The sequence below is a fragment of the Oncorhynchus kisutch genome, linkage group LG8 (genome assembly GCF_002021735.2).
Source record: "Oncorhynchus kisutch isolate 150728-3 linkage group LG8, Okis_V2, whole genome shotgun sequence".
In the NCBI taxonomy this organism is placed as follows: domain Eukaryota; kingdom Metazoa; phylum Chordata; class Actinopteri; order Salmoniformes; family Salmonidae; genus Oncorhynchus; species Oncorhynchus kisutch.
In genome coordinates this window covers 1,435,077-1,448,074 of record NC_034181.2, presented here as the reverse complement: position 1 = coordinate 1,448,074, position 12,998 = coordinate 1,435,077, and the positions used below count along the sequence as shown (strand labels likewise).

General features: G+C 55.3%; 1 protein-coding gene across 4 annotated transcripts in view; it reads left to right on the top strand.

Moving 5' to 3' along the window:
* dapk1 (death-associated protein kinase 1) overlaps window positions 1-12,345 on the top strand; it is a 181,177-nt gene extending 168,832 nt beyond the window's left edge. For all 4 annotated transcript variants that reach the window (XM_031829527.1, XM_031829528.1, XM_031829525.1 and 1 more), the window contains 4 exons: window positions 2,587-2,775; window positions 8,539-8,727; window positions 9,022-9,225; window positions 10,954-12,345. In XM_031829527.1, coding sequence (XP_031685387.1) covers window positions 2,587-2,775; window positions 8,539-8,727; window positions 9,022-9,225; window positions 10,954-11,847 — 1,476 coding nt within the window. In that variant the 3' untranslated portion in view covers window positions 11,848-12,345. The remainder of the gene's footprint in view (window positions 1-2,586; window positions 2,776-8,538; window positions 8,728-9,021; window positions 9,226-10,953) is intronic.
* The last annotated feature ends 653 nt before the right edge of the window (window positions 12,346-12,998 follow it).

Below are 12,998 nucleotides of genomic sequence, written 5' to 3'. Positions count from 1 at the left end.
GGCTGGTAGGTTGACCTGGGCTGGAGCAGACTGGGAGGCTGGTAGGTTGACCTGGGCTGAAGCAGACTGGGAGGCTGGTAGGTTGACCTGGGCTGGAGCAGACTGGGAGGCTGGTAGGTTGACCTGGGCTGGAGCAGACTGGGAGGTTGACCTGGGCTGGAGCGCACTGGGAGGCTGGTAGGTTGACCTGGGCTGGAGCAGACTGGAAGGTTGACCTGGGCTGGAGCAGACTGGGAGGCTGGTAGGTTGACCTGGGCTGGAGCAGACTGGGAGGCTGGTAGGTTGACCTGGGCTGGAGCAGACTGGGAGGTTGACCTGGGCTGGAGCAGACTGGGAGGTTGACCTGGGCTGGAGCAGACTGGGAGGTTGACCTGGGCTGGAGCAGACTGGGAGGTTGACCTGGGCTGGAGCAGACTAGGAGGTTGACCTGGGCTGGAGCAGACTGGGAGGTTGACCTGGGCTGGAGCAGACTGGGGGGTTGACCTGGGCTGGAGCAGACTGGGAGGTTGACCTGGGCTGGAGCAGACTGGGGGGTTGACCTGGGCTGGAGCAGACTAGGAGGCTGGTAGGTTGACCTGGGCTGGAGAAGACTGGGAGGTTGACCTGGGCTGGAGCAGACTGGGAGGTTGGTAGGTTGACCTGGGCTGGAGCAGACTGGGAGGTTGGTAGGTTGACCTGGGCTGGAGCAGACTGGGAGGTTGACCTGGGCTGGAGCAGACTGGGAGGTTGACCTGGGCTGGAGCAGACTGGGAGGTTGACCTGGGCTGGAGCAGACTGGGGGGTTGACCTGGGCTGGAGCAGACTAGGAGGCTGGTAGGTTGACCTGGGCTGGAGAAGACTGGGAGGTTGACCTGGGCTGGAGAAGACTGGGAGGTTGACCTGGGCTGGAGCAGACTGGGGGGTTGACCTGGGATGGAGCAGACTGGGAGGTTGACCTGGGCTGGAGCAGACTGGGAGGTTGACCTGGGCTGGAGCAGACTGGGGGGTTGACCTGGGCTGGAGCAGACTAGGAGGCTGGTAGGTTGACCTGGGCTGGAGAAGACTGGGAGGTTGACCTGGGCTGGAGCAGACTGGGAGGCTGGTAGGTTGACCTGGGCTGGAGCAGACTGGGAGGCTGGTAGGTTGACCTGGGCTGGAGCAGACTGGGGGGTTGGTAGGTTGACCTGGGCTGGAGCAGACTGGGAGGCTGGTAGGTTGACCTGGGCTGGAGCAGACTGGGAGGTTGACCTGGGCTGGAGCAGACTGGGAGGCTGGTAGGTTGACCTGGGCTGGAGCAGACTGGGAGGCTGGTAGGTTGACCTGGGCTGAAGCAGACTGGGAGGCTGGTAGGTTGACCTGGGCTGGAGCAGACTGGGAGGCTGGTAGGTTGACCTGGGCTGGAGCAGACTGGGAGGTTGACCTGGGCTGGAGCAGACTGGGAGGCTGGTAGGTTGACCTGGGCTGAAGCAGACTGGGAGGCTGGTAGGTTGACCTGGGCTGGAGCAGACTGGGAGGCTGGTAGGTTGACCTGGGCTGGAGCAGACTGGGAGGTTGACCTGGGCTGGAGTAGACTGGGAGGCTGGTAGGTTGACCTGGGCTGGAGCAGACTGGGAGGTTGACCTGGGCTGGAGTAGACTGGGAGGCTGGTAGGTTGACCTGGGCTGGAGCAGACTGAGAGGCTGGTAGGTTGACCTGGGCTGGAGTAGACTGGGAGGCTGGTAGGTTGACCTGGGCTGGAGCAGACTGGGAGGTTGACCTGGGCTGGAGTAGACTGGGAGGCTGGTAGGTTGACCTGGGCTGGAGCAGACTGGGAGGCTGGTAGGTTGACCTAGGCTGGAGCAGACTGGGAGGCTGTTAGGTTGACCTGGGCTGGAGCAGACTAGGAGGTTGACCTGGGCTGGAACAGACTGGGAGGCTGGTAGGTTGACCTAGGCTGAAGCAGACTGGGAGGCTGGTAGGTTGACCTGGGCTGGAGCAGACTGGTAGGTTGACCTGGGCTGGAGCAGACTGGGAGGCTGGTAGGTTGACCTGGGCTGGAGCAGACTGGGAGTTTGACCTGGGCTGGAGCAGACAGGAAGGCTGGTGCAGTGTCATCAGGCTGTGTGATGGAGGCCATGCTGGTCTCAGGTTCTGCCTTTGTTGTAGCAAGCTGGTGAACATGTTCTCTAGATGCAGAGGACATAATGACCAGCTGCTGGTTGAGGGTGTCAATGTACTTATTTCCATAGCAACGCTGGTGATGTTGGCTACAATGTTGCAACAGAAGCCTACCTTGTTTTTGGTATTATTTGTCTTTAGAGAAATGGGACTTGTGACAAATTGATTCCAAAAGCTTTTTTGAAATCAATGCGGCATGAGAAGACTTTGCCTTTGTTTTGTTTGTTTGTCAATGAGGGTGTGCAGGGTGAATATGTGGTCTGTCGTACAGTAATTTGGTAAGAAGCCAATTTGACATTTGCTCAGTACATTGTTTTCGCTGAGTAAATGTATGAGTCTGCTGTTAATGATAATGCATAGGATTTTCCCAAGGTTTCTTTTGACGCATATCCCACGGTAGTTATTAGGGTCAAATTTGTTAAGTCCCTCTCTCTGCCCTCTCTTTGACAGACCTGTAGTCCCATGTCGGCCCTTTCAGAGTGTCTGGTCTCGACCCTGCCCTCCTGGAGGAAAATGAGTGGCCCTAACCAGCTGACGTCATGGCAACAGTTTGTCTCTGACGTGCAGGAACACATCAACCCACTGGTCAGCGAGGAGCACCTCCGAGGGGTCGCACAGCAGCTCCACAGCATGGGAGAGGTACACACACAGCAGCTCCACAGCATGGGAGAGGTACACACACAGCAGCTCCACAGCATGGGAGAGGTACACACACAGCAGCTCCACAGCATGGGAGAGGTACACACACAGCAGCTCCACAGCATGGGAGAGGTACACACATAGCAGCTCCACAGCATGGGAGAGGTACATACACACACAGCAGCTCCACAACATGGGAGAGGTACACACACAGCAGCTCCACAACATGGGAGAGGTACACACACAGCAGCTCCACAGCATGGGAGAGGTACACACACAGCAGCTCCACAGCATGGGAGAGGTACACACACAGCAGCTCCACAGCATGGGAGAGGTACACACATAGCAGCTCCACAGCATGGGAGAGGTACACACACACACAGCAGCTCCACAGCATGGGAGAGGTACACACACACACAGCAGCTCCACAGCATGGGAGAGGTACACACACAGCAGCTCCACAGCATGGGCGAGGTACACACACACAGCAGCTCCACAGCATGGGAGAGGTACACACACACAGCAGCTCCACAGCATGGGAGAGGTACACACACACATAGCAGCTCCACAGCATGGGAGAGGTACACACACAGCAGCTCCACAGCATGGGAGAGGTACACACACAGCAGCTCCACAGCATGGGAGAGGTACACACATAGCAGCTCCACAGCATGGGAGAAGTACATACACACACAGCAGCTCCACAGCATGGGAGAGGTACACACACACACACACACACACACACACACACACACACACACACACACACACACAGCAGCTCCACAGCATGGGAGAGGTACACACACAGCAGCTCCACAGCATGGGAGAGGTACACACATAGCAGCTCCACAGCATGGGAGAAGTACATACACACACAGCAGCTCCACAACATGGGAGAGGTACACACACAGCAGCTCCACAACATGGGAGAAGTACATACACACACAGCAGCTCCACAACATGGGAGAGGTACACACACAGCAGCTCCACAACATGGGAGAGGTACACACACACACACAGCAGCTCCACAGCATGGGAGAGGTACACACACAGCAGCTCCACAGCATGGGAGAGGTACACACATAGCAGCTCCACAGCATGGGAGAGGTACATACACACACAGCAGCTCCACAACATGGGAGAGGTACACACACAGCTGCTCCACAACATGGGAGAGGTACACACACACAGCAGCTCCACAGCATGGGAGAGGTACACACACAGCAGCTCCACAGCATGGGAGAGGTACACACATAGCAGCTCCACAGCATGGGAGAGGTACATACACACACAGCAGCTCCACAACATGGGAGAGGTACACACACAGCAGCTCCACAACATGGGAGAGGTACACACACAGCAGCTCCACAGCATGGGAGAGGTACACACACAGCAGCTCCACAGCATGGGAGAGGTACACACATAGCAGCTCCACAGCATGGGAGAGGTACATACACACACAGCAGCTCCACAACATGGGAGAGGTACACACACAGCAGCTCCACAACATGGGAGAGGTACACACACAGCAGCTCCACAGCATGGGAGAGGTACACACACAGCAGCTCCACAGCATGGGAGAGGTACACACACAGCAGCTCCACAGCATGGGAGAGGTACACACATAGCAGCTCCACAGCATGGGAGAGGTACATACACACACAGCAGCTCCACAACATGGGAGAGGTACACACACAGCAGCTCCACAACATGGGAGAAGTACATACACACACAGCAGCTCCACAACATGGGAGAGGTACACACACAGCAGCTCCACAACATGGGAGAGGTACACACACACACAGCAGCTCCACAGCATGGGAGAGGTACACACACAGCAGCTCCACAGCATGGGAGAGGTACACACATAGCAGCTCCACAGCATGGGAGAGGTACATACACACACAGCAGCTCCACAACATGGGAGAGGTACACACACAGCAGCTCCACAGCATGGGAGAGGTACACACATAGCAGCTCCACAGCATGGGAGAGGTACATACACACACAGCAGCTCCACAACATGGGAGAGGTACACACACAGCAGCTCCACAACATGGGAGAGGTACACACACACACAGCAGCTCCACAGCATGGGAGAGGTACACACACAGCAGCTCCACAGCATGGGAGAGGTACACACACAGCAGCTCCACAGCATGGGAGAGGTACACACACAGCAGCTCCACAGCATGGGAGAGGTACACACACAGCAGCTCCACAGCATGGGAGAGGTACATACTCACACAGCAGCTCCACAACATGGGAGAGGTACACACACAGCTGCTCCACAACATGGGAGAGGTACACACACACAGCAGCTCCACAGCATGGGAGAGGTACACACACAGCAGCTCCACAGCATGGGAGAGGTACACACATAGCAGCTCCACAGCATGGGAGAGGTACATACACACACAGCAGCTCCACAACATGGGAGAGGTACACACACAGCAGCTCCACAACATGGGAGAGGTACACACACAGCAGCTCCACAGCATGGGAGAGGTACACACACAGCAGCTCCACAGCATGGGAGAGGTACACACACAGCAGCTCCACAGCATGGGAGAGGTACACACATAGCAGCTCCACAGCATGGGAGAGGTACATACACACACAGCAGCTCCACAACATGGGAGAGGTACACACACAGCAGCTCCACAACATGGGAGAGGTACACACACACACAGCAGCTCCACAGCATGGGAGAGGTACACACACAGCAGCTCCACAGCATGGGAGAGGTACACACACAGCAGCTCCACAGCATGGGAGAGGTACACACACAGCAGCTCCACAGCATGGGAGAGGTACACACATAGCAGCTCCACAGCATGGGAGAGGTACACACACACACAGCAGCTCCACAGCATGGGAGAGGTACACACACACACAGCAGCTCCACAGCATTGGAGAGGTACACACACACACAGCAGCTCCACAGCATGGGAGAGGTACACACACACACAGCAGCTCCACAGCATGGGAGAGGTACACACACACACAGCAGCTCCACAGCATGGGAGAGGTACACACACACACAGCAGCTCCACAGCATGGGAGAGGTACACACACACACAGCAGCTCCACAGCATGGAAGAGGTACACACACAGCAGCTCCACAACATGGGAGAGGTACACACACAGCAGCTCCACAACATGGGAGAGGTACACACACAGCAGCTCCACAGCATGGGAGAGGTACACACACAGCAGCTCCACAGCATGGGAGAGGTACACACACAGCAGCTCCACAGCATGGGAGAGGTACACACACAGCAGCTCCACAGCATGGGAGAGGTACACACACAGCAGCTCCACAACATGGGAGGGGGTACACACACAGCAGCTCCACAGCATGGGAGAGGTACACACACAGCAGCTCCACAGCATGGGAGAGGTACACACACAGCAGCTCCACAGCATGGGAGAGGTACACACACATCAGCTCCACAGCATGGGAGAGGTACACACATAGCAGCTCCACAGCATGGGAGAGGTACACACACACACCGCAGCTCCACAACATGGGAGAGGTACACACACACACCGCAGCTCCACAACATGGGAAAGGTACACACACACACACAGCAGCTCCACAGCATGGGAGAGGTACACACACACAGCAGCTCCACAGCATGGGAGAGGTACACACACACAGCAGCTCCACAGCATGGGAGAGGTACATACACACACAGCAGCTCCACAGCATGGGAGAGGTACACACACAGCAGCTCCACAGCATGGGAGAGGTACACACATAGCAGCTCCACAGCATGGGAGAGGTAAACACACACACAGCAGCTCCACAGCATGGGAGAGGTACACACACACACAGCAGCTCCACAGCATGGGAGAGGTACACACACAGCAGCTCCACAACATGGGAGAGGTACACACACAGCAGCTCCACAACATGGGAGAGGTACACACATAGCAGCTCCACAACATGGGAGAGGTACACACACAGCAGCTCCACAACATGGGAGAGGTACACACACACACACAGCAGCTCCACAACATGGGAGAGGTACACACACACACACACACACACAGCAGCTCCACAACATGGGAGAGGTACACACACACACAGCAGCTCCACAGCATGGGAGAGGTACACACATAGCAGCTCCACAGCATGGGAGAGGTACACACACAGCAGCTCCACAGCATGGGAGAGGTACACACACAGCAGCTCCACAGCATGGGAGAGGTACACACACAGCAGCTCCACAGCATGGGAGAGGTACACACACAGCAGCTCCACAGCATGGGAGAGGTACACACACAGCAGCTCCACAGCATGGGAGAGGTGCACACACAGCAGCTCCACAGCATGGGAGAGGTACACACACAGCAGCTCCACAGCATGGGAGAGGTACACACAGCAGCTCCACAGCATGGGAGAGGTACACACACAGCAGCTCCACAACATGGGAGAGGTACACACACAGCAGCTCCACAGCATGGGAGAGGTACACACACAGCAGCTCCACAACATGGGAGAGGTACACACACAGCAGCTCCACAGCATGGGAGAGGTACACACACAGCAGCTCCACAGCATGGGAGAGGTACACACACAGCAGCTCCACAGCATGGGAGAGGTACATACACAGCAGCTCCACAGCATGGGAGAGGTACATACACAGCAGCTCCACAACATGGGAGAGGTACACACACAGCAGCTCCACAACATGGGAGAGGTACATACACAGCAGCTCCACAGCATGGGAGAGGTACACACACACACAGCAGCTCCACAGCATGGGAGAGGTACACACACAGCAGCTCCACAGCATGGGAGAGGTACACACACAGCAGCTCCACAGCATGGGAGAGGTACACACACAGCAGCTCCACAGCATGGGAGAGGTACACACACAGCAGCTCCACAGCATGGGAGAGGTACACACACAGCAGCTCCACAGCATGGGAGAGGTACACACACAGCAGCTCCACAGCATGGGAGAGGTACACACACACCCTATTACACAAAAGTCCAAACTTCAACGTAAGTCGAGTGCACCTCGAATAGTGTCAAGGAATGGTGCTGAACCTTGGTTCCTTCTACCTACATGGTGCTGAACCTTGGTTCCTTCTACCTACATGGTTCTGAACCTTGGTTCTTTCTACCCTACATGGTGCTGAACCTTGGTTCCTTCTACCTACATGGTGCTGAACCTTGGTTCCTTCTATCTACATGGTGCTGAACCTTGGTTCCTTCTACCTACATGGTGCTGAACCTTGGTTCCTTCTACCTACATGGTGCTGAACCTTGGTTCCTTCTACCTACATGGTGCTAATCATTGGTTCTTTCTACCTACATGGTGCTGAACCTTGGTTCCTTCTACCTACATGGTGCTGAACCTTGGTTCTTTCTACCTACATGGTGCTGAACCTTGGTTCCTTCTACCTACATGGTGCTGAACCTTGGTTCCTTCTACCTACATGGTGCTGAACCTTGGTTCCTTCTACCTACATGGTGCTGAACCTTGGTTCTTTCGACCTACATGGTGCTGAACCTTGGTTCAGGGAGGGTGTGAGAGAGATCAGCCAATCACATGGAGACGCACGAGCAGTTATTGTGACGTCATCCCAGTTCATTCACAACGATCGGGAACTATTCCACACTGGGAAGATTTTTACATGCCCCCCTTAACTATGGACAATTATTTTTGATTATACATCTCTCTCTCCCCCGTGCTTTTTCTCCCTCCTTTTGTATCCATCTCTCTCTCTTCCCCATCCTCCTTACAGATCAACCTGATGCAGAGTGAGACGGTGCAGGATGTGATGGTGTTGGAGCCCCGCTGGCTGTGTAGTGGGGTGTTAGCCCGCCTCCTCTCTGTGGACACGCCTAAAGCCATCCACCACTACAGGGGGCGCTACAGACTGGAGGAGATACAGGCTCTGGCCCCAGAGAGCGACGTGGACGAACTGCTACAGGTCAGAGACAGTCATCATTACTAAGACGGGAACTGTTAGCATTTCCCATAGGAAAACATGTCACACTTAGCGACCATGCTAACACAAGCTGGGCATGCATAATTGTATACCGTCAAGTATACCACAATGCAACATGTTAGCATCTCCCATAGGAAAACATGTCACACTTAGCGACCATGCTAACACAAGCTGGGCATGCATAGTTGTATACCGTCAAGTATACCACAATGCAACATGTTAGCATCTCCCATAGGAAGACATTAGCGTCCATGCTAACATCCTCTCTTACGACAGGTGCTGGATGCCATGGACGTGTGCGTACGTGACCTGACCAACCCTGGCATGGTGGATGTCCCCGCCCTGATCAAGACCAACAGCCTCCACCACTCCTGGACGGAGGAAGAGGAGGAGGACGATGTCCTGATCTACGGAGGGGTCAGACTGGTTCCTGCTGAACACCTCACACCTTTCCCCTGTGGACTGTTCCACAAGCTACAGGTACATGCTTTGATTCATCAAGACTGTCTGAACGACTCCCCAGTCCCTACCAATACTGTCTGAATGACTCCCCAGTCCCTACCAATACTGTCTGAATGACTCCCCAGTCCCTACCAATACTGTCTGAATGACTCCCCAGTCCCTACCAATACTGTCTGAATGACTCCCCAGTCCCTATCAAGACTGTCTGAACGACTCCCCAGTCCCTACCAATACTGTCTGAATGACTCCCCAGTCCCTACCAATACTGGCTGAATGACTCCCCAGTCCCTACCAATACTGGCTGAATGACTCCCCAGTCAATACTGGCTGAATGACTCCCCAGTCAATACTGGCTGAATGACTCCCCAGTCAATACTGGCTGAATGACTCCCCAGTCAATACTGGCTGAATGACTCCCCAGTCCCTACCAATACTGTCTGAACGACTTCCCAGTCCCTATTGAAGACTGTCTGAACGACTCCCCAGTCCCTACCAATACTGTCTGAATGACTCCCCAGTCCCTACCAATACTGTCTGAATGACTCCCCAGTCCCTACCAATACTGTCTGAATGACTCCCCAGTCAATACTGTCTGAATGACTCCCCAGTCCCTACCAATACTGTCTGAATCACTCCCCAGTCCCTACCAATACTGTCTGAATGACTCCCCAGTCCCTACCAATACTGTCTGAACGACTCCCCAGTCCCTACCAATACTGTCTGAATGACTCCCCAGTCCCTATCAATACTGTCTGAATGACTCCCCAGTCAATACTGTCTGAATGACTCCCCAGTCCCTACCAATACTGTCTGAACGACTCCCCAGTCCCTATTGAATACTGTCTGAATGACTCCCCAGTCCCTACTGAAGACTGTCTGAACGACTCCCCAGTCCCTGTCCCTACTGTCTGAATGACTCCCCAGTCCCTACTGTCTGAATGACTCCCCAGTTCCTACTGTCTGAATGACTCCCCAGTCCCTACTGTCTGAACGACCCCCCAGTCCCTACCAATACTGTCTGAATGACTCCCCAGTCCCTATTGAATACTGTCTGAACGACTCCCCAGTCCCTATTGAATACTGTCTGAACGACTCCCCAGTCCCTACTGAATACTGTCTGAACGACTCCCCAGTCCCTATTGAATAATGTCTGAATGACTCCCCAGTCCCTATTGAAGACTGTCTGAACGACTCCCCAGTCCCTGTCCCTACTGTCTGAATGACTCCCCAGTCCCTACTGTCTGAATGACTCCCCAGTCTCTACTGTCTGAACGACTCCCCAGTCCCTGTCCCTACTGTCTGAATGACTCCCCAGTCCCTACTGTCTGAACGACTCCCCAGTCCCTGTCCCTACTGTCTGAATGACTCCCCAGTCCCTACTGTCTGAATGACTCCCCAGTCCCTACTGTCTGAATGACTCCCCAGTCCCTATTGAAGACTGTCTGAACGACTCCCCAGTCCCTGTCCCTACTGTCTGAATGACTCCCCAGTCCCTACTGTCTGAATGACTCCCCAGTCTCTACTGTCTGAACGACTCCCCAATCCCTGTCCCTACTGTCTGAATGACTCCCCAGTCCCTATTGAAGACTGTCTGAATGACTCCCCAGTCCCTACTGTCTGAACGACTCCCCAGTCTCTACTGTCTGAACGACTGAATATGCTGCCATCTGGGAAGCTCTGGAGTATGTTTCTTCTCCTAGAATGAATAGTATGCTGTTGTCATGTTTCCTGACCTCTGACCTCCAGGTGAACCTGTGTCGCTGGAGCCACCAGCAGCGCCCTGAGGACGACACAGGGGAGGGGCCTGACGGAGACATCCGCCTCTGGACCAATGGGGCAAAGGTGAGCCAAGGCGGAGCGGAGGCCATGATCCTATTGGTCAACCACGGCCAGGGGGTGGAGATTCAGGTCAGAGGTCACGACAGCGAACGGGCCAAGTGTTACACCCTCCTGGACACCATGGTTACCATCACAGAGTCGCTCCTGTCCTCCACCCTCCCTGGCCTCCTCACCGCCCGGTACTACCTCAGCCCCCAGCAGCTCAGAGAGCATCACGGTCCCGTCATGATCTACCAGCCTAAAGACTTCCTGAAGGCCCAGACCCAGAGAGAGACCAGCCTCACCAATACCATGGGGGGGTACAGGGAGAGCTTCAGCAGTATCCTCGCCTTGGGCTGTACTGAAGTCTATAGTCAGGGTAGTCTGTGTGCAGATGTCCACATCTCAGAGGTCAGCCTGCTGGCCAGGAGGAAGCTGTGTCGTCTGTTAGACCCTCCTGATGCGCTGGGGAAGGACTGGTGTCTGCTGGCTATGAACCTGGGTCTCACCTACCTGGTGGCCAAACACAGCTCCACCCCCAACGGCACCCCAACCAATGGGGGCCCTGCCTCAGACAATGACCCCGCCCTCCTGGCCAGCCCCACAGCAGCGCTGCTCCTGGATTGGTCAGTCCGTCCAGACAGCACGGTGGGGCTGTTGATGTGGAAGCTGCGTGAGTTGGGGAGGCGTGACGCTGCTGACTTCCTGTTAAAGACCTCGCCTGTCTTCAGGGTCAACATAGAGGGTGTGGCTAGGGGGAGGGGAAGAGCCTGTAACGGCGGCACCTCCTACAACTCCATCAGCTCAGTCATCTCCCGATGAGACGGGTGTAATCACTGGGAACCAAGCGGAACCAAGCGGGTAGAGAAACACAGGGACAAACCTGAATTGGGTTTTCTTTTTCCGTTGAAAAACATTTTGCTTCAGTGTGCGCTATTGAATACACACCATGTCCTGGATCAGAACAGCTTCCGCTCATCCTGATCTGGCCCATCAGGGGAGAAGACTAGAATCTGATCCTAGATCAGAGTCCTGACTGGGGAAACTAACTGTGTCCTGTCCTCAGAGTGAGGCTGGGCTAATTAGGGCTGACGAACCAACCAACACCATGTGCAATGTAATCTTTCCCGGGGGTTTAGTGTTAGTTCTCTCCTGTTAACCCCTAGGTCACTGATGCTCTGTGAGACTGATGCTCTGTGCACATCCAGTGTCCATATAGCTCCCCTCCCCTCCTCTCTTCTCCTACTCTCCTCCTGTCCTCTCCTCCTCCTCCTGTCCTGTCCTCCTCCTCCTGTCCTGTCCTCCTGTCCTCCTCTCCTCCTATCCTCCTCTCCTCCTCTCCTCCTCCTGTCCACTCTCCTTGCCCTCCTGTCCTCTCCTCCTGCTGTCCTCTCCTCCTCCTGTCCACTCTCATCCTCCTCCTGTCCTCTCCTCCTCCCCCTGTCCTCATCTCCTCTCTCCTCTAAACCTCTCCCTCTCATCCTGTTCTCTCTCCCCCTCTCCTCCTGTCCTCCTGTCCTCCTCCTGTCCACTCATCTTCCTCCTGTCCTCTCCTCCTCCCCCTGTCCTCATCTCCTCTCTCCTCTAAACCTCTCCTCTCTCATCCTGTTCTCTCTCCTCCTCTCCTCCTCTCTCCTCCTGTCCTCCTCTCCTCCTCCTGTCCACTCTCATCCTCCCCCTGTCCTCATCTCCTCTCTCCTCTCTCCTCCAAACCTCTCATCTCTCCTCCTCTCTCACCCTGTTCTGTCTCCTCCTGTCCTCCTCTCCTCCTCCTGTCCACTCTCATCCTCCCCCTGTCCTCATCTCCTCTCTCCTCTCCTCCTCCTCCTCCTGTCCTCCTCTCCTCCTATCCTCCTCTCCTCCTCCTCTCCTCCTCCTGTCCACTCTCCTTGCCCTCCTGTCCTCTCCTCCTGCTGTCCTCTCCTCCTCCTGTCCTCTCCTCCTGCTGTCCTCTCCTCCTCCTGTCCACTCTC